The sequence below is a fragment of the Fundulus heteroclitus genome, chromosome 2, assembly GCF_011125445.2.
Source record: "Fundulus heteroclitus isolate FHET01 chromosome 2, MU-UCD_Fhet_4.1, whole genome shotgun sequence".
NCBI lineage: Eukaryota > Metazoa > Chordata > Actinopteri > Cyprinodontiformes > Fundulidae > Fundulus > Fundulus heteroclitus.
This window is the reverse complement of record NC_046362.1, coordinates 1,454,072-1,475,018: the sequence shown is the minus strand read 5'-3', so window position 1 is coordinate 1,475,018 and position 20,947 is coordinate 1,454,072. Positions and strand designations below refer to the sequence as shown.

The following is a 20,947-nucleotide window of genomic DNA, read 5'->3' as shown; positions in this document are numbered from 1 at the left end:
ACTTGGATGTTGATGGTGCTGAGGGTTGCCATGTGTTGCTGTCTAACCTGTTTGCAGGGGAGAGAAAGCACTGAAATGTCCATCTGTCTCTGTCCTCATGGTGCTGTTCACTATGGGAAAACACACAGCTTGGCACCCACATTACTAGTACATAATTGACAGGGCTCTGGAAGTCATGTTCAAGATAAAAATATAATCTTAAACAAATATCCTACATATTGTATTTAGACCATCTGACAGTGGGATTAATGGTTGATTATTTAATCATGAAGTTATGCTTTTAAATTGTAGTTTATAGAACCATTGCCAACTAATCAAAATGTATCGATCCAGGAATGGTGAGAAAGCAGTATAGAGACACAGATACAAATCACATCTGGCAATAGTGAGGAAAATATGAGCATCCTTTAAACAAATATAACAGTGCCAGTGAATGTGAAGAGCATTTCTCAGTGTAATACTGTGAAATTAGATTAGTACCATTGACTAGAACTGGATGGCTGGAAGTGCTGGTATGACAAAATTTTGGTTGTGTTTAAACCCATATTCATGGGGGGCAGTATAGACTGTCTGATCTACTCCAAGGTTTGCATTACGGATTCACAATTCAGGACTTCATGTGGATGTTTTTGCCTCAGCCATGGAGACTTTTGCGAACAAGGACTTTAATGCACAAAAACTCATGAGTTTAATCAGCCTTGTTGGCTGACGTATCTGAGTCATGTAACAAAGGCTACAGTACCTGTGGTCCTAGTGGACTTGCGCATATCGTATGTTTCTGTGTAAACTAGAATGATAGGGATAAATAGAGGTATGAATGAACAGAGGGATTTTTATTATTCATTTCAAAATCACATTGGGGTGATGGGGTGGGCTCTGGCGATTTTAGTTGCTTGACTGTAAATTTTCTACAACAGATATACAAGACTCATGTTAACATAATAAATAGGCCACCACATCGCACACATTACAGCAATTTCAACAGCTTACTAAAAAATAACTAATCAACAAATAAATATGTACGTTGGTGAGCGAACTTACCTTTCGGCAGCTGCGTGGCTGCATGAGCGGGCCGTGTTCCAGCTGTACAGGTGCAGCCCGCAGTCTCGACCTCACCATCCTCCACAACCACCACCCAAACGTTAAGGCAGTAATCATTCATTCACTGGCTTGGTTTAGCATCCGCCTTCATGTACACCAAATTCCTGTGTTTGAGTATCAGCACACATCCAACTTTGTCTCTATGTAAGTTCTGATATGATTCCGAGCTTTCTGGTTGTTCATAGCGTTCCTATTTATGGACTCAACAAAGTATGAAAATATTCGTTCATGTTATCGTCCCAGTTTAATATTGTAGCATGGTGAGGAATTGATAAACCACCTCTTATGAGAACTAAATGAGAATGCACCCGTTTTAGAGCCACCACCATCCATGTTGAGTAGCCATGTTGGAATTGGAAGGTTGGGGGTTCGATTCCAGCTTGCCGTCACATGTTAATGTGTCCCTGGACAAGGCAATTAACTCAAAGTTGCCTACCAATCTGCATATTGGTGTACGAATGCGTGTCCTTTAATGAGTGCAAGTGGGTCGCTGTGGCTCTTTAAGTGGTCATTATGAATGGAAAAGCGTTATATAAGCTCATTCCATTTACCATTTTAATTGCGCAAGTTAAACCGTAAATGCCTGTGAAACTTGTCTATATGGTCATTAGGAATTCCCACACAGAAGACCCCAACAGTCACAATATAATGTATATTAACAGCAGTTATCACATTTTCTGGATATTACTAGCAAATAAGAGACCACTAATTTGTTAAAGTTATTTTACAGTGATAGATGGTTGATGTAATCAAGTGGCCTATAACCACAAAATGGCGTTGCTTGTGGAAATTAAAAAGCACTAAAGACAGAGATTTCCTGAACTTATACAGTAAAAAGTGCTGTTCTTTCTTAGCTTGTTCTTTCTTTGTTAATTTTGGAATTAACGGAAAAAAAAAAAATGAGACACAACAGCTTTCAAATGTATTTGCCTTGCTTAAGCAGTTTTCTGTTACTGACCCTCTCTACATTTCCTGCAGTAATGGATCCGCCACCTCTGAGGATTTGTTCTGGAAGTTGGATGCTCTGCAGATGTTTGTGATGGACCTCCACTGGCCGGAGCCTGAGTTTGCCAGCCATCTGGAGCAAAGACTCAAATTGATGGCCAGTGACATGATGGAGGCCTGTGTCAAAAGGTTAGAACCACCAATATTCTTACAGCATGATTAAATATTACTTGAGGTCGACCGATATTAGCCTGCTGATATTTGCCTTTTTCTAGTCCAATTTTTAAACTGGCATGTCTTTGGGCAGTGCTGCTTCATCATTGTTGATGCAGTGAGGGACAGTGTGCCCTCCTATCTTTCACAGAGCTACAGTTAGAATGCAGACGACTTTAGTTACTAGTCTGTGTGCGAATTTCTGAAAAACAGTAAGACTTAGTATTATTCTTTATAGCTGTTAATATTTATTTAATCAAGTCTAAAATGTTGTTTTAAATAAAAGCATTATTAATCTTTAGCTTAATGTTGAAGCCTTTAGTTACGTAGTCTGCCATAGTTTAGCTGAGCAGCCTTGGTTGTCAAAGCCAAATCAGTAAAAACCATTATCCTCACAGGTTTTGACATTTTACAACCGAGGTTTTGCACAAGAGAAACAGCAAGTGTTGTTTAAATCTTACCTTGCCACATTGTGCATGCCATGATCTTATCTATTGGTAAATGAACGAGGGTTACAGCTGTGAAGAGGTAAGATGGCATGGGGCCAAGCAGAGATGCTACACACGTTCAGTTTGCACACACTGCCATGAACTCTTACATATGGATAGTTACCACTGGTGGAGTCGAGGCCGGTTCTTCCGCGACCAAGACTACACTGTCCAAACCAAGACCAAAACCAAGACCGGACCTTAAAAAAAGGTTTTAGACCCCAAAATGTGGAAATTGTTTTAAGAGTTTTTAAATGGAGTCACACCTTGATACACATACTCACACCAAACGCAATTGAGGCGACCTGAGCTGAACATTTATATATTATCCCTATGCAAAAGGGGTGGTCAGGAGCAGTGAAGAGGCCAATGATTCAATCCGCACGATTAGAGCCGGACGAGTGCAAAGCCGAATTCGCAGTGGTTTTCACAGGAGTTCAAAAACTCAGAAGTTTTATGTCCATTCCCTATCATCAACCAATCAGGCACTGTTGTTGTTGTGAGACACGGTGAAGGAGCGCAGTGGAGACAAAGCTTTTTTCAGTCAAAATAAAAGATAGAAAGATTTATGTTGACATGACATGAAGTAAGGAATGCTCTTTAGGTTTGTGGGTGGCTTTGAAAAAAGTTGTTTTAATGTAGCCCCTAAAAGGACTGTTAAATCATTCATCACTTGTCCTCCTCTTGTATCTCCAGAGTTGGTACCGGCAAACTTTCACTTGTGTGGCCAGGTCTGGTGCTCTGTCTGCCTTTGAAGGCCATATTTGTATGACGATCACAGCAGTGTGACAAAGGCTATTCCAGTTCACGACAACTTCAAAGGCTCCCTTAAATGTAGCTAACAAATGTGTCCTTTTTTTCCTCATTTTAAAGCATGGGTCTGGTGTATCCTTCATGGCCCACCCTATCAATTGTGAGCCATTGCGGGTTGAAGAAAACGGAAGCAGCAATGGCGGAGAGGAGTAAAAAGCTGTAAATAAAATTGGATATGTTATGCTTCGGTGACATAAAAGTAACTTTTAAAATGTTTTTAGTCAAGTAAAACCTAAATATCTGCTCAGTGTATTGACATATCGCTAAATAAAAAAAAATGCTTGGACATGTACATGGACTACTGCTGCTGCACCGGCAGCTGAATCGGCTCGCCTATTTTCGGCGGACCAGGTGGTTGAAGTCCGCTGTGCTGAGAGAGTCTCTCAGCATATTGGTTTCAAACTTGCTTTCCACAATGACTTAAAAGCTGAAATCATTCAGTCAGTTTGTTTAATTCATTATTGTTCTCTACAAATAAATTGATTTCAGATTTACTCAGAAATTTATAGGGTCAGTGTTTGAATTGTTAAACGTTTGATGAGCACGTTTACTGATAAATTACACAAGTGGTTGTCATGGTTTTAAGACTTTTGACCCACATGCAGAAACACTCAGGAAAACATGTCAGCGTCTGCTATGATTTATTTAAAGAATTAGGAGCCCGCCGAGGACGGCGGAACGCTGCGACCCGGGGAAACACTGAGGGGCGATGGCACGTCGGGTTTGCTCGAAAGATAAGGGAATGTCAGGTGTCTGAAACAAGAGCACACGGTTAGGCTTTTAAATGGTGGGTTTGAGGAGCTAACCCACCGGTGCGCTCTTACCGGGTGACGCGGAGAATTCGCCAGAGGGATGACGGATTGAGGGTTCTATGGACACTTAGGAACACAGGTGACTTTAAGGCAGGAAGGACGAAGGATGGAGGGTGGGCAGGGTCAAGCTGAGGGAGGCTTGGCCGGATCCTGAGGTGGCTGCCAGCGGGAGATCAGCGGGAGAGATCGTGGAGACAGTCCGTCAGGAGCTAGAGCACGAAGGCGCTGCGGGACGGGATCTGAGACTTGAGGTAACCTGAGACACAGGAGACACTTATTGGCGTTTGGAAAGAAGATGTCATGTGTTGTGCTGGCAGCCATCCGTTTATATACTCCCACCGAGCACCGCATAACGCGGAACGCCTGCCGTTGCGCTTCTCCCTGCTCATCAAAGGTCACCTGTGAGGAGAGAGGGAGGAAAGGGTTGCACGCCGATCAGGGCAGCCTGCTGAACCCTGACAATCGTATTTGTCATTTAGTGGCATATTTCTTTGTCAACATAAAATTACTTTGAACATTTGGCTGATTAATGAATTACATTAAAATGAAAAGATGATAAAACATTAGAAACAAAAGGTTAGGAGCCATCATAAATATGTAAATGGGGGGGGGGGGGATGTGTAGTTATTTACAGTGGAGACAACAGTATTAACTTTTGGGTGCCATTTGATTAGCTTCATAACTGCTTCACGCTGTCTCGGTTGCTATGCAACAGCAGTTAACACTGAGGTAAGGGTGGGAAGAGCCGGTGAAGGCTAGACCATCCAAATTCACAAGCCGATCTCTTCCAATTTTCTCTTTTTCGCAGTCGAAGAAGGACCCAGCCCACGTAGACCGGTTCCTTCGAAAGATGCAGCTCCTGAATTGAGACACACCCATTGTGATGAAGTCTCTCAGTGAGGTTGCTAGGATGAACACTCACAATGTGGAAGACTTAAAGCCATGTGACTTAAAGCTGGTCTCAGATTGGTTACTTAAAAGAGCAATAAGCAAAATTCCATTATTTTAGATAGAACTAAAAAATAGTGATGGTCTTTTTTGATGGAATATGGTATGACATCACACATCATCTTTCTGTGTTGTTCCTTAGTCTCTTGTTTAAAAAGCCGAGTCAGCCACGCGTGCATGTATGTCCATGTTAATAGCTGCCAGTCAGGGCTTAGCTCCTCCCTGTCCATAAAATACCACCGTCAGAGCAGTGTACGACCTTAATGGCAGAGGGCGAGTTTAGCGGATTGAAATGTTCTCTTGTTGACAGCATAATAAAGTTATGAGTTACTTCTTCGCTAGCATGCTCCTTTCGAAAGATGCTGTTTTGCTGTATATTTATGCTTTGCTATATGCACATCCGAGGCGCCGAGCATGAAGGGGAGGGGAAACCGGGGGCCAGGTTGCAACTGGAGTGGAGGTAGAAAAACGTGTTTCGGTCTACACTCAGTGCTCAGTGGGGAAAATTTGCTTATTGCTCCTTTAAATATTGTCCTCAGCATAACTCTCGGCCAGCGTGGCCAATCAATGCTTTTTTGTCTATTTTTTCATGCTATCAGATTAATTTGTGATATCTGCCAATCAAATTTACCCTGGGCAGTTTAGAGGTGCAGTTGCAAATGTCATTTAAACATACACTGACATTGTAGTGTCAGTGATCAACAACAAGGCAGGACACTATGAAACTGCACATTTAAAAGATAAAGGAGAGGATTTTTTTGCTATGAATTCATGAACTTAACACTATTTAAAATTGAAAGTTGTTTTTCAACACTGATTCCAGTACAATGTGCAAAGGTAGATTGTTAGTTAAATTAAACATATTTACTTTGCCTTGTGTGCCGAAGTTAAATGTTTTGTAAAACTAGATCTTTTCCCCCTCATCTATTGATCTCTAGTCTGCTCAGTCAGACTGACTTACTCAAGGTGTTAGTCAGTCTGGTAAGGCTCCATACGCTCCAGTCTAAAACAGACCGGACCAATCGCAGCGCGGGACGTGGGACTTTACGATGCATCACTCTCAGCACCAGAATTACCCATAATGCAGCAGAGCTTTTCTGTAATCATGACATTCAAGATACATATGGAGATTTTTGTTGTTCAGTGCCTTGGAAAATGAAGAAAGTACATGTGAGTACACCATTTATCCTCAGGTTTTTTTTAGAATAGCAACAGAAATTGTTCACTGGAGAGTTTGGTCGACGGCATGGCATGTTTCACACACTACAAATTACAAAAACAGAGCCTGCGTCACATCTGCAGTTATGTGATTGGTCCTAACCTGTTCAAGCTAACCCTGTTAGTCCCACGTTTGAAATCAGGCTTTACTAGCTCCTTCCCAGACTCATATATCAGTCTGGCTAGCCAGGCTAGTTGTTCTCCCCTTCAACTACTGATGTTAAAGGCAGACAACATTTTATAACTTTAGAATCTGTCGAGTGCGGACATTTTTCTGCTTTCTACAGATGTTTATGCTCTTCTAACTTTGAGGATCAAATGTGGTAATCTAGTCTGTTGCTTTAAAGATCTAAGTTTGTCAAAAATGTGTGACCAGTATCAGTTAAATACTTCTTTTGTGGGTTAGGGTTATGTGTGTGCGCACGGTTTTGCTCTTTTCTGTTTCTATTGCTCTTATGTCACATTCAGTTAGGTTTTTTTTTTCAGCATGTGCGTCAGCTGGTGAAGATCAAAGAAAGTTACATTTTACAATAATTTACTTTTACTATGTAGAGTCTCGAACCGGCATTGACTCGATTTCCCGAGGCAAAACAAAATGAAAACAATCCCAAGTCACATCCCGAGACCAAGACCGAGCCAGAGACCAGTAAAAATTGGTGCATAAGGCAAGTTTATTTATAAAGCACTTTTCAGGAACAAGACAATTGTTGTTGTACATGAAAAAAAAAAAACAGACAAAAGATCAGCTGGAGGCTCAACTGGAGGACTTGTTCACAGCCTCAGATGCGGAGAAAGTTTACAAACCAGAACATACTTCTGCCTTGTAAGGGAAGCTGCTGTGAGTTCTGCTCCACACACTGCTGTTATTTACAGACTGCACACACTTTGTTGTGTATACTCTGTCCATTGTATATTTAGACTTGCTGTTATTAACATTGTTTGAGAAACCTAAAGTTAAAAAGCTCTAGATGCCATAAATGCAGCTCGTAATTTTGATGAGACGAAGGGGAATATGCTTCAGTTACTTAAATGTTTTGGAAAATGAGTGAACTAAGCTCTGAGCTTCACTTATTATTTAGATCTATATGAATACTTATCTCTAGCTATGTTTACATGCACAAAATTTCACGATTGGATTGAATTGTATTTCGATTAAAAAGCAAAAAATAATGATTGTACTATTTATATGGGCACACAATCAATTAATCCGATCATAATGTGCTTTTATATGCACCTGGCTTTATTCAGAATAGAACCACAATTACATGCGCAGTTATCAAATTTCCCTAAAAAAAATACCACAGAGGTAGAAGAACTTCCGTCTTTGCTGAACAACAAAAAATAGTAAACAAAGCAGTAACTTTGTGCCATTACGCATGTTTTTAATTTATTTAATGTTTATTAGAACTCTCTCTGTCTTTTGTCCAATGAATATTGCACACAAAAGGACAAACACAAATAGTTGAAAACCATCATCACAAGACTAACTCAGTGGATCTTGAGTTCACTGCAGATCCAAGTTAGAGAACCAAAGTTCATCTTAAAGAATGTGGAACGAGGTTAAATTAGCTTAACTAATTTAGAACAACATTTAGTATGTGTTCAACCCATTCACAGTGCAAATGCTGAGTTAGACAGAACATTATTTGAGGAAATTACATTTTAAAGAATGATTTGCTAAGTAGAAATCATTAACCTTTAGGACACTTGATTTTTATCAATCTAATTATTTGTCCAGGAAATAACTAAGATTCAAATTGGTAACTTAGGAAGCTATAGGACGCTGTAGCGGACGATCGACCAGAAATGACATATCGGGGCGCATTCTGTGGCCATTGTGGTGATGGTGGCACAGAGGTTAGGGAGTTCGTCCTGCAATTGGAAGCTCGGCGCTGCGAAGAATTCTGCAGGTTTTCCCAGCGTGGCTGTGCTTGTTCTCCAGAGGTTGTAGCATACTTAGCCTGGTCTAACCGCAAGAAACCACGCCACTCTTGACTCAGCTTTCCTGCAACAGCTTAGAAATATCACAAACCTGGTTTCGGTATAGACTGGTTACTTACTCCAGCGTCTGATTCCGCGGAGGACAGACTGCAACTACTTAGCTTCGATCCAGCCTGCATGTGTGGTGGGTCTCCGAACTCCATTTGGGTCCACCGCAGAGAAAGATGCGAGGTCTCCTCCGCCCTGCTAAAGCAGCGGGAAAAAAGAGGGCGATTGTTCCGGGCAGATAGGTTTTATACAGTGGGCCCCCTGCTGTGAGAACAGTCCCCTGATGCCTGCAAAAGTTATTTCTTTATCTCTGCTGATTTCACAATAGTAGTATATAAGTTTGTTTGTCTTCCAAGTTCTGTAGCTGAACTTGCACCAGCTTCTAATCACGGCTTAAATATTACTAAATAAAAACCAATTGTGAGCTCTTTTAAAGTTTCGAATAGACAGTTTTGCTTCCCGACATATTTCTACCACTCAACAATGCAGAAATATGTCACATTTGTGTCAGATGCACACTCGGGTCAGTTTGCCACATTCAGAATACCTTGATCCTGACAAACATTTACATACATATCGATCAGATGATCAATCGGTATAAACCACCCCGCTCATTCCGAATACAATTTAATTCCAGTTGAGTTTAATCCGTAGCTAATGCTAATTTCTGCTAGTTTCTTCTAGGTGCTAAACATCTTTTACTGTGACAGAGGTAGGGGCTTTCACATTTGAACACATTGACATTGTTCTTCGCCTCACAAATATTGCAGCGAGCGTAATCTGTGTCGCATTTTAAAAAGTGGAGCCATACTTTTCAACGCTTTCCATCAGCCTTGCTTGCTTTGTTTACTGGACCCGCGGCTACTGACGTTATTACGCTCTTGTGCACGCACTGCTGTGTTCATGTTCGGCAGGGAACTCTCTTCCACTCTCTGTTTCACAGTGATGCGTTTAGGTACCAAACCATGATACCGTTTGATTTTACGTGAATCAGTACTCAGTTGTACCAACGGGATTAAGTCGGCACCTGTAAAAGTGCAGAATTTGGTACCCAGCCCTAGACAAAGTATTTTTAAGGGTGGGAGCTAAAGAAAGCAGACAATGCAATGGGAAGTCATCTTAAAGGTAGAGTCTGTGATTTTTCTGGAAGTTTCCCTAAGTTTATTTTTGAATAACCTTGCTTTTCCACTCTTCAGTGGGTTCACGTGAAAAATAATGTCCCAAATCCACTGTGTTCTTATTTCTTTCTACTGATGCCTTCCTCTTCATCTCATAAACTTCTACGCGGTTTGCTTCTTATGACTTTCAGCCATGTTCAAAGTATACTGTGAGAGCAGCGGAGCTACAATGAATGGCTAACACCAAAACTAACCTCTAAGCTAATTAGATACATAAACACTAGAAGTGGGCATGCGCTGACAGCAAGCAGAAACTAACATAGAACGTGAACGCTCACTGGAGTTACGTGAGTGCATCAGAATGATTGACATGTGGGACAACCAATAGATAAGGCGATATCCCGGAACTGGAGGGACAGAAAGGGGTGTGGGCAGGACGAGACATTAAGGCATCTGACTGGTTGTTTCTATTTGGACAGAATGACAGAATTGGTCAGAGTTGTTACAGGCCTGCAGCAGTTCTGTTTGAGGTCTGTTTTTTTAATCTCCTTTTTCTGAATACATAATGTATTGACACTTTTAGGGTGGAAGGACGATTTTACCCAGTATAACAAAAAGTGTTTCTGAACAGAATTACCAAGCGTTATAATTCAGTTTAGTGTATTTACATAACACTGATTCACAAGGAATATCTTTCACACCAGATACAAAAAGGTACTACTGCTTAATCTAGCTCACCTTACCTAATACTGCACAGGTTTCATGTGACAGGAAATGGAAAGAAAAATTCTAAATAAAATGATTAAAAACAGCAGAGTATAATCATACACGCAAAATGCATATTGACCTAAAATATTGGCAATTGGATTCAATTTAGAAAATTGGTATTGGCAATAATCAGTCGACCTCTATATATTACAAGTATATTTTTGCAGAAATTTCTAACATAAATCTACCATAATGTTTGGCCTTGCAGGACAAAATCTGCATTTGATGGCAAAATGCAGAAAGCGAGTAAGTCTACAGAGTTCCGGGTGCCTCTGTCTGTCTGCACCATGTTCAACATGCTGTTGGATGCTAAGAAGCAGTGCGCCAAACTCTGTGTGCTGGACTACAATCAGGAGGTAAATTGAACCACACAGGCTTGGTCTTTTAGTTTGCGTTAATAGTCTTAATACATACTTGATAATAGCACATGCACCTGTTTAATGTTGTTGACAGCTACTCATTTCCCTGTCCAATAAGTTCATCCTCTTCTGCTTTACAATTTCAATTTAGCTTTTTTTATTCATATTACTTAATGTAGTGTAACTCTGGTGTATCCTGTCTACATGTTTTTGCTACTATCACACCTGAATTTCCTCATGGTGGAACAATAAAGGTATTTCTATTCTGTTCTATACTTGACTCGGCTAATAGGCTCTCTATTTCAGGTGACAATTCTCATCAAATAGGTTTTTTGCATTACGACAGAAAAACCTTTTAATTAAAAACAAAGTTTAAAGTAAAAATTTATATTGATATATTCCAAGCCCCTGATTGGTTTATAACACTATCTACAACATAATTCCTAGAAGATCTTAATTATATGTCAGCATACCATTCTGCTGATCTTTATATCTATATTACCCATCTAACTTTAATGTTATTCGTGCTTACCCAGACTTGGTGCTGGAGTTCAATTACAGATTTCTTTAAAGCTGCTTTAGACTGTCCCAGTCTTGACTATAATCCAGTTGTACATTTACATTTGCTGAAGCATTGGGCATTATCTACCAACAGTCAATAATTATTACTGAGAAAATGAGTCCGTTGGTTGGTTGTGATGCTTGCTTAAAGACAGTGCAAACACACAAGTTGGTCTGTAAGGTTTTGGGTTAAACCCCTTTTACTTTTAGTGCTGTCTCCATTCTTTCTGGCTTTGATTCAATAAGGTGTCAAAAACAGTCCTCACGTTACTCAACTGCACATCCAAGATGACAATCTCCTGTACCAGGACATCCCACAGGTACTCTTATGGTTTACGATTTGGTGACTGTTGCCGGCTATTGTAGGTTGTAGAATTCAAACAATGCTTTGTTTGTGATAAGGGTCCCAAAGTATGCCATACAAATATCCCCAATATCATGACACCACCAACACCACCATTTACAGTTGATACAATGTAAAATAGGTCCATAATTGTATGTTATTTATCCCAAATTCTGACCATTCCATCTCAATATTGCAGCTGAGAACAAGACTCATCAGACCAGGAAATGTTTGCAGTCTCATTTTCCTGTTGTCAGCTTGCAAGAGAGGCATCCAGTAGGGTCTTCTGGTTCATCTGCTTCAAGATCCCTTGCATTCAGAGATTATATTCTACATAGCTGTAATGAGAATTTATCAAACTACTGGTGACTACCTATTGCCCTGTTGCTCACAGAATATTTGGTCTTTTTTGGAGCCTTCTCCAAAAAGAATTGTTGCTGAAAATCCCACTGAAACTGCCAACTTTTTAAAATACACAGACCAGCCTTTCTGGAGCCCACAGTCCTGCTTCATTCTAAGTGACGTGTTAGTGGCAGAGTCTATGAATATATTTCTAATGATTCCTGATACCAAATAAATATTTTTTCTTTGGTTGATGTCAATGTCAGTCACTGAAGAATAATTGATAATATTCATCAAAAGTTCACTACCAATCTCGTTCCTTACAAACCAAAGGTTTATAATCTGCTACAAACCCAATGCAGTATTGTCATTTTCAGTGAAAGACCCACCAGGTCATGTTAAACCATCAGATTAATGACAAAAACATAGTCTCCCCACTCTCTCAATTATATTTACTGTGACATCTGGATGGATCTCTTAAATTAGTCGAACACATAAGCATGTTAAAACTCCTATAATCTGTTGTTCCAATTTACGTTTCGGAACCCCTTGTGTTTCACATTGTTTGATTACTTTGCCACTTCCATTATGGTACATGTCATAAAAGTAGTATTTTCGTATCTTTGGAGGGAAGGGTGTCAGAATTAGAGGCCTGGCTCTTTGGTTTTGAAAACCCAGCAGATAGCCAAGGCCCCTTAGCTAGTGCAGAGCCACCAAGGGTGGTTTTACATAGCGGTCCTTAGGCAGAGCTTGCACATTGGGGACCTAAGGATCATTAGGTTGCAGTTCATAGTACATATCAAGCTTGGTCTTACTAGATCCTAGTCCACTGGTCACCACCAACCGTCTACCATGTTTTAAAGAGTTTTTCCCCAATTAGTTTAACCTGCTGAGAAGCCAAATCTGGTGACTGACAGCTCCATAGCAGAGATCAGGCATTACAGACACCAGCAACCATAGTAAAATGTTTGCCAGTAAGAGCAACATCAAATCCTACCTGAAACTGCTGTCAATGGATAAGCATAATTAGATTGTTATTCATGCTGCTGGTAATGGTACCCGATTATGCCAATCACAGGTCCAATCAGAGGCTAATTAGTGTTGCTTTGGTGTGTACATTTGCCAAAACAATTTTTGACTTCATAATTTTCTGTCATCCCCGCCCTCGTCTGAACCTATGTGCAGAACCAATTTGGCTTTCAGCATATTTAAAAGCAGAGGTGGGTCGGGTAGCCAAAAATTGTACTGAAAAGTAGCACCACTTCAAAAGATTTATACTGAAAGGAGCATAGCGTAAGACATCTGCCCGCTCTGGCGATAAGTTGAAATGACACCAGTGTTGTGCATGGAAGAAGAGGAAAACCATCTGCTGTTGCGACTGCACAGGTCTTTTGTTTAGAGGCATAATGTCTTCAGAGGGAAGAAAGCTATAAATGTTGAAGTTAGCCCGTGTTTTCTTGCTAATGCATTGATTACTTTGGAGACTCACCAAATTAGCCAGGTGAGTGTGAGCTTGCAGTGTGTCACACACGCACACACACACACACACACACACACACACACACACACTCACACACACACACACACACACAGCCAGAGGATTTTGCTCAAATCACTCTCTCATGAACTGACTAACCCAGCCTATAGAGACAACTGCAGTAAATAGGGGGAAACTAATTTTACATATGCAATTGTAAGGTCATGTATGGGAAAGAAAATAAATAATATTTAACTTCAAAACTTGATTTAATATTTTTAAAATTATGTAATTGGACAGACAAAGATGTAAAGTTATGTACAAATTCTTGTAGGTCTGCACAATATATCGCAAATGTATTATCATCGCAATATCATGGATTGCAATATGCATATCACAAAGTGCAATAAATGTTAGCTAATTATTTAAGCACCTTTTATTCAACCTCTCAGTTTTACCAAATATGTTAGGGGACATTTGTTGTTTAATGCAACAGTTTGAAAACAGCAAATAGGTGTGGGGAAGTTAATAAGAAACAACAGCTAAGTTGTTTCATTGCCAAAAAGTCACAGGTTGAAGAGAGGCAGCCTTTTCATTAAAACCTGGTGTGAGATGGAAATTAAGAATGTTTTTGGTTTTAGTAGTTGGACAGATTACTCATTGCCTGCGGTCTGTGTGCTATGATCCTAAAAACAAAAATAAAATATACACAAAATATAACATAATTACAAAATAACACATTCAGCCAGAAGAAGCACTTTTCTAAATAAGCTTTTCAACATAAAACTCATACACCAATAATTACAGCAATTAATGTATATACACTATATATGTATATATGTATATGTATGTGTGTGTATATATGTGTGTATATATATATATATATATATATATATATATATATATATATATATATATATATATATATATATATATATATATACACACACACACACACACACCGTTCAGGCCATGTTTGCCACATCAAACTGTATGCTCCTCCAGCAATGAAAGTGATGACATCTGAATCCATTTATTTGGTGTTTCTGTCCCATTGCTTTTGGCAATATAATTTATGTTAGTTTAGTGCAAAGTACTTCCAATGACAATATCTACTGTTTACTGTATGTTCATTTGGCTATGATCTGGCTATTTACCCTGTATATGTTCAAGGATCATTGTGCCAACTCAACCAGATTTTGCCTGCTTTAACTTTAGATTTTGTTAGTATATTGTTTAAAGAACTAAAGTAGGTCCCCTGGCACTCTACTGTAGCTGTTAGTGATTATGTAGTTATTTAGCTACTAAGGAAAGGTACAAGGGGATGATAATCATTTGATATACCTCCAAAAAATGTGTTCCCCCTCACTTCTGAGAAGATGACAATCTAGGCTCTAGACCAGGAGGCATAATAGCAGTTTAACACACTTCTCTGCAGCTTCTTTACTGTTACCCATCTATTGTGCCACTGAGACGGTGTCTTGCACACACCCAGAATCAAATTGATTAAATTGTAATCTAAAGGGAGCAAATCATAAAAATAACAAAACTGAACAGAAGAATAAAACAAATAAATGTGGTTTATTGAACATAAACTCTCTCTCTTCAAATACTTTATTTAATGCTATTGTTGGTAATCCTGTTCAGAAATACTTTTTGGCTATTCGTTGTACCTCCCCTGGTCTCACCGTATACTTTGAATATGGCTGAGAGTCACAAGAAGCAAATCACATACACGTTTATGAGAAGAAGAGGAAGGCCTCAGTAGAAAGAAATAAAACCTAAATGGACTTGGGAGATTACTTTCACGCAATTACCCTGAGGAGTGGAAGAGCAGGTAAGATGGTCTTGCGCATGGGCAATTATTCAAAAAGGCTATATACACTCACCGGCCACTTTATTAGGTACACCTGTCCAACTGCTCGTTAACACTTAATTTCTAAGCAGCCAATCACATGGCGGCAACTCAGTGCATTTAGGCATGTAGACATGGTCAAGAGAATCTCCTGCAGTTCAAACCGAGCATCAGTATGGGGAAGAAAGGTGATTTGAGTGACTTTGAACGTGGCATGATTGTTGGTGCCAGAAGGGCTGGTCTGAATATTTCAGAAACTGCTAATCTACTGGGATTTTCACGCACAACCATCTCTAGGGTTTACAGAGAATGGTCCGAAAAAGAAAAAACATCCAGTGAGCAGCAGTTCTGTGGACGGAAATGCCTTCTTGATGCCAGAGGTCAGAGGAGAATGGCCAGACTGGTTCGAGCTGATAGAAGGGCAACAGTGACTCAAATAACCACCCGTTACAACCAAGGTGGGCAGAAGAGCATCTCTGAACGCACAGTACGTCGAACTTTGAGGCAGATGGGCTACAGCAGCAGAAGACCACATCGGGTGCCACTCCTTTCAGCTAAGAACAGGAAACTGAGGCTACAATTCGCACAAGCTCATCGAAATTGGACAATAGAAGATTGGAAAAACGTTGCCTGGTCTGATGAGTCTCGATATCTGCTGTGACAGTCGGATGGTAGGGTCAGAATTTGGCGTCTACAACATGAAAGCATGGATCCATCCTGCCTTGTATCAACGGTTCAGGCTGCTGGTGGTGGTGTCATGGTGTGGGGAATATTTTCTTGGCACTCTTTGGGCCCCTTGGTACCAATTGAGCATTGTTGCAACGCCACAGCCTACCTGAGTATTGTTGCTGACCATGTCCATCCCTTTATGACCACAATGTACCCAACTTCTGATGGCTACTTTCAGCAGGATAATGCGCCATGTCATAAAGCTGGAATCATCTCAGACTGGTTTCTTGAACATGACAGTGAGTTCGCTGTACTCAAATGGCCTCCACAGTCACCAGATCTCAATCCAATAGAGCATCTTTGGGATGTGGTGGAACGGGAGATTCGCATCATGGATGTGCAGCCGACAAATCTGCGGCAACTGTGTGATGCCATCATGTCAATATGGACCAAACTCCCTGAGGAATGCTTCCAGCACCTTGTTGAATCTATGCCACGAAGAATTGAGGCAGTTCTGAAGGCAAAAGGGGGTCCAACCCGTTACTAGCATGGGGTACCTAATAAAGTGGCCGGTGAGTGTAGATTACTGTGCAGTTGCATGATTGTGTCACAGGAACACTCTGTCGTTTGATTCACTCATGCACACAGTAAAATACTGTGCAATAAATTTAGATATTCAAGTTACAAAACTGTGCAATTTTGCATGGATGTCCAAATGGACATTCCCTGAGAAACTGAAGTGTGCAAATACACATTTGCATGTGGGAGACAGTGTAAATAATTCTCATCAGGTCAAGATCATCATGTAAAGCCAGTAGTGTGTTTGTAACATGTAACAGACTATGAACTGCGCTGGTAGTTTGATTCTCAGCAGGGGTAAATAGTCCTTACAGCTATGGGAAAGAAGCTTTTTTTAAGTCTATATATTTTTCACAGCTCTAGTGGTTCTCATTTTTTTAACACAGTAGGCTGACAGGAAGGGGGGGGGAATTGGGGAGAGACATGCGGCAAAGGACCGCAGGTCAGAGTCAAACCCGGGTTGACCGTGTCAAGGACTAAGGCCTCTATACATGGGTCGCGCTACCCGCTGTGCCACCAGCATTTCCCAATCCTCACCACCTGGGGTCTGTTGATGAGGAAGTCATTTATGTTAGTATAAATGAGGAAACTCCTAATTATTTAAATTTTCACTTTCACAGGAATACTGCAGAGGAGGAGGAGTTGCAACCATTTTTCATTCTTTAAACATTTAAACCTTGGTTTTCTTCATCCAAATTGCAAAGCACTAAAACCACTTCTGTTTTGGGTACATAAACAACACAGCTTCACCTCACAGTGCTCCTCCTGGCATTCACTCAGCATTTATATTGGAAATATTGGCTTATCGGGTAATTTATTTATGAAGGAGATTCACAAAGCAAATTTTCATAAACGGTCTTGTTTCCTTTTACTTTATCTGCTACCCTCAGTAGGCTAGGCTACTGCTACCATTTTAAAGACAAAACTGACCGGTTTCTTCCTAAAAAGTGAACCTAATCTGTTTAAACATATATTTCATCTGCACTTGCTTATGTTAAACATTTCAGACTAAGTTACTACCTTGTAAGCACAATGTGGTCAGTTTTGTCTCTTCCTTGCAATGCATAATAAACACATGTGAATGAGTTTTAAAGTGTTAACAGATTAATTAACATATCTTTGATCTATTTGTTAGCCATCTATAAAGGGAGCCTTATTGTACCAATATCTATATCTAATCTGGAAATCCTCTCATATGATCAAGATGATTTAACAGATTACAGACCTATATCTAATCTTCCTTTCTTATCTAAAATCCCAGAGAAAATGGTTGCTAACAAGTATGTGAACATTATTTCATTTCATTTCAAAGTTTATTTGGTAGGGACAGACACACATCGACATAGACAAGCTGAACATGACAGCAGTCCCATGTTGGCGTCATTAATGACCTATTTGAAGAGTTTCAGTCAGGCTTCAGAGCTCATCATAGCACTGAAACAGCTCTGGTGAAAGTCACTAATGATATTCTTATGGCCTCAGATAATGGACTTGTGTCTGTACTTGTCCTGTTAGATTTCAGTACTGCATTTGTTACAGTCGATCCACTTTATTCTCTTAGAAAGACTTGAATGTGCTGTAGGGATTAATAGAACAGCACTAGGCTGGTTTAAATCTGATTGGTCCAACAGATTCCAGTTTGTTCATGTAATTGATGAATCTTCAAAGGATTACTTGAGGTGTTCAACGGGGGTCAGTGCTTGTTCGTTGTTTTCAATTTAGCTGTTTTCAGTTTACCTCCTCAAGGTTCATTACAGAGTTGTGCGGCAAGTGCAGGGGATGCCGTTTTCTGTGTATAAGCCCTTTTATATATGCCTGCGAAGATTTTAGTGATGTTATGGTGATGTTATGCTAAGCTACAGCAAATAGGTTTGCTTCTCTGTGTTTTTATTAGAGACCCAAACATATACATTTTTTCCTCAGGTTTTCTGCTCATTATATACTGTTATTCTCTATTCCATTGCAATATTAGCGTCCTTTGAAACTGTGAAACTATTTTATTGTTGAGCAGTATGAAGCTGTATGAAATAAATAATCAAGGCTAGCAACTTTGCCTCTGGGATTTTTTAAGGAATAATTTTAGGAAATGTTTCAGTCCTGAAACCCCATCACAGCCAGGGTACAGGGGTGGTAGGATCATGTTGTAAGGATGTTTTGGTAAAGCAGTGACTTAAATAACTTTATGTGGAAATATTTAAACAAAATCTCCAGAAAATTAAAGGTTGAAAAAAATAAGTCTTTTAAATTGATAACAACCTTTGCCAGTTCTGATTTATTTACCCTTTGGAGATTCAAGTGACAAAGTACACTGAATATTATTATGATTAATAAACACATTTAGCCATTTCTTTACAACCATGTTAATTTAAATCATTAACATAGCAGGCAACCATGTTAATGATTCAGTATGATGTATTCAGGACTGATAAGGTTCCAACTGTTTTACAAAAGTACATCTCACCGTTTCTTTGCTGTCTCCTGAAAAATTGCTCTTGAGAAATCTCTCTTTATTGGTCTGCCCAAACATGAAATCGAATCTCTGCCCCTGCCTCAGCATGCCACAAAATTAGTTACAAGGTGGCTAGAAGGCAAGAAAAACTGTTTTAGAGTAGCCTTCACAAACAGGATTACCAACTATAGTTTTTATATCACAGTGAGTACAAATTGATGGTGGTGGTGGTGGTGGGGGGGGGGGGGTTAGTACAGTGGCTATAGATTTCAGGTTTCAGTAAGAACAAATGTAATTTAAACACAGACGAAAGTCATCATGGTTTAATTTAGTTCCAATAAGAGTTCAGCTGGTGGCAGGGGTAGACATTGGTTGATCCTTCATGGAGACAGGCATTGGGCGTCTCCAAAAAAAAGTTTCCACAATATTGACACAAAGTAAAAAAAACCTTTAAATGTCCTCTATATTTTTCAAGTCAACCCCTTGGTTCTTACAAAACTCAGACCTAATCCATTGCCTGACACACTTACTCTATACTTGTTTAGCATAGTCTAAAAGCAGTTCATCTCAGGGTCAGGTTTAGTGACGTGACCTATTTCCACACAAACTGTAGACTTATCTGCATGTCTCCACATAAAAAAATTTGCAGTGACTCAGTTGTCAGCTAAATGGAAATTATGAAACAGCCACAAATTCTTCATATATTATTCCCCCCCCCCCCCACCCACCTCCATTGCTTAACTTTTCAGATATAAAGAACTAAATAATTAGATACCTAAAAAGCAGTATGGATGACCATATTAAGACCTTCTTGCAACTGTTTTTACTTAATTAATCTATGGCCAAGTAAGATTAAAAGATGGATTCAGATGAAAGCCTTCAATATTCCAAATGTTCAGTGGACTGGAAATTGTAATGAAAATCATATATTTTATTTGAATACAAATTATTTGACATAAAACAGAAGATTTTGTAGCACATTAAAGAAGATCACACTGAACAAACACATCACAAACTAAATAAAATATGGACATTTCCACTCTCCACTTCAGAAGAGCAAACATTTCCACAAAGTACATCTTGGTTTTCTAACACAGCAAACTCTTATTTTGATCCAGTTTGTCTGGATGAAGTTTATTCAGCCTAAAATGTCCAACATCTAAATAACCTTGACTGATATTCTCTGGTTGAAAAGTGAACCGTTCTGAGGAGCTTTCAAAAGAATATAAGCCTTTCTCCATCTCCTTTCAGCTGGTTTTTACGTGTTTGGTTAACAAAGACATCAGTGGGGGAGGCATCAGGATTCTAAATAACAAGTCACCAGTGGATTCTAGCTCACATAAATATTGCAAAGTCTCACAATTGCAGACTCCTGTTCCGTTTGCTGGGTTTTGAAGTAAATGACTTCTAAGGTAAAAATATTTGTGTCAAGGAGAAATATGTAATGAAAAATGATGAAAAGGTTAAAATCTACAACATAAAAATAGAGAAAAATATTTTTGAACTCACAGTGACCTTCGTGGAAATAGAATAGACATTTTTGTATAGGCAGATCGTGCTTAAGAATGGAAAAAAGCACAATTAGTGCAATTTGGACTAAATATCAAAAAATTCATAAAAAAATGTTTTCATGGATCTAAGTTAAATCTAGACTTCCTGAAAATGGAAATTGACATTGTGTTTTGTGATGCTTCTACTCTTCCTATATGACAGTATGAGCCATATGGTGGTAACCTTTTACTTAGCTCAATATATAAAACACATTTCCACCCTGGCTATTTGACTACAGCTAATACTGTACATACAGTAAATGCATCCATTGGAAATATAGGACATAATTAATAACAGTTATGTCTGTGAAACTGCTCAGTTGCTGTAGACAGCACAGTTGTTAGTTATA

General features: G+C 39.5%; 1 protein-coding gene across 5 annotated transcripts in view; it reads left to right on the top strand.

Annotated features, from left to right (window-relative positions):
• cadps2 (Ca++-dependent secretion activator 2) overlaps positions 1 to 20,947 on the top strand; it is a 216,673-nt gene that overhangs the window by 152,473 nt on the left and 43,253 nt on the right. For all 5 annotated transcript variants that reach the window (XM_036145524.1, XM_036145517.1, XM_036145521.1 and 2 more), the window contains 2 exons: positions 2,080 to 2,235; positions 10,622 to 10,769. In XM_036145524.1, coding sequence (XP_036001417.1) covers positions 2,080 to 2,235; positions 10,622 to 10,769 — 304 coding nt within the window. The remainder of the gene's footprint in view (positions 1 to 2,079; positions 2,236 to 10,621; positions 10,770 to 20,947) is intronic.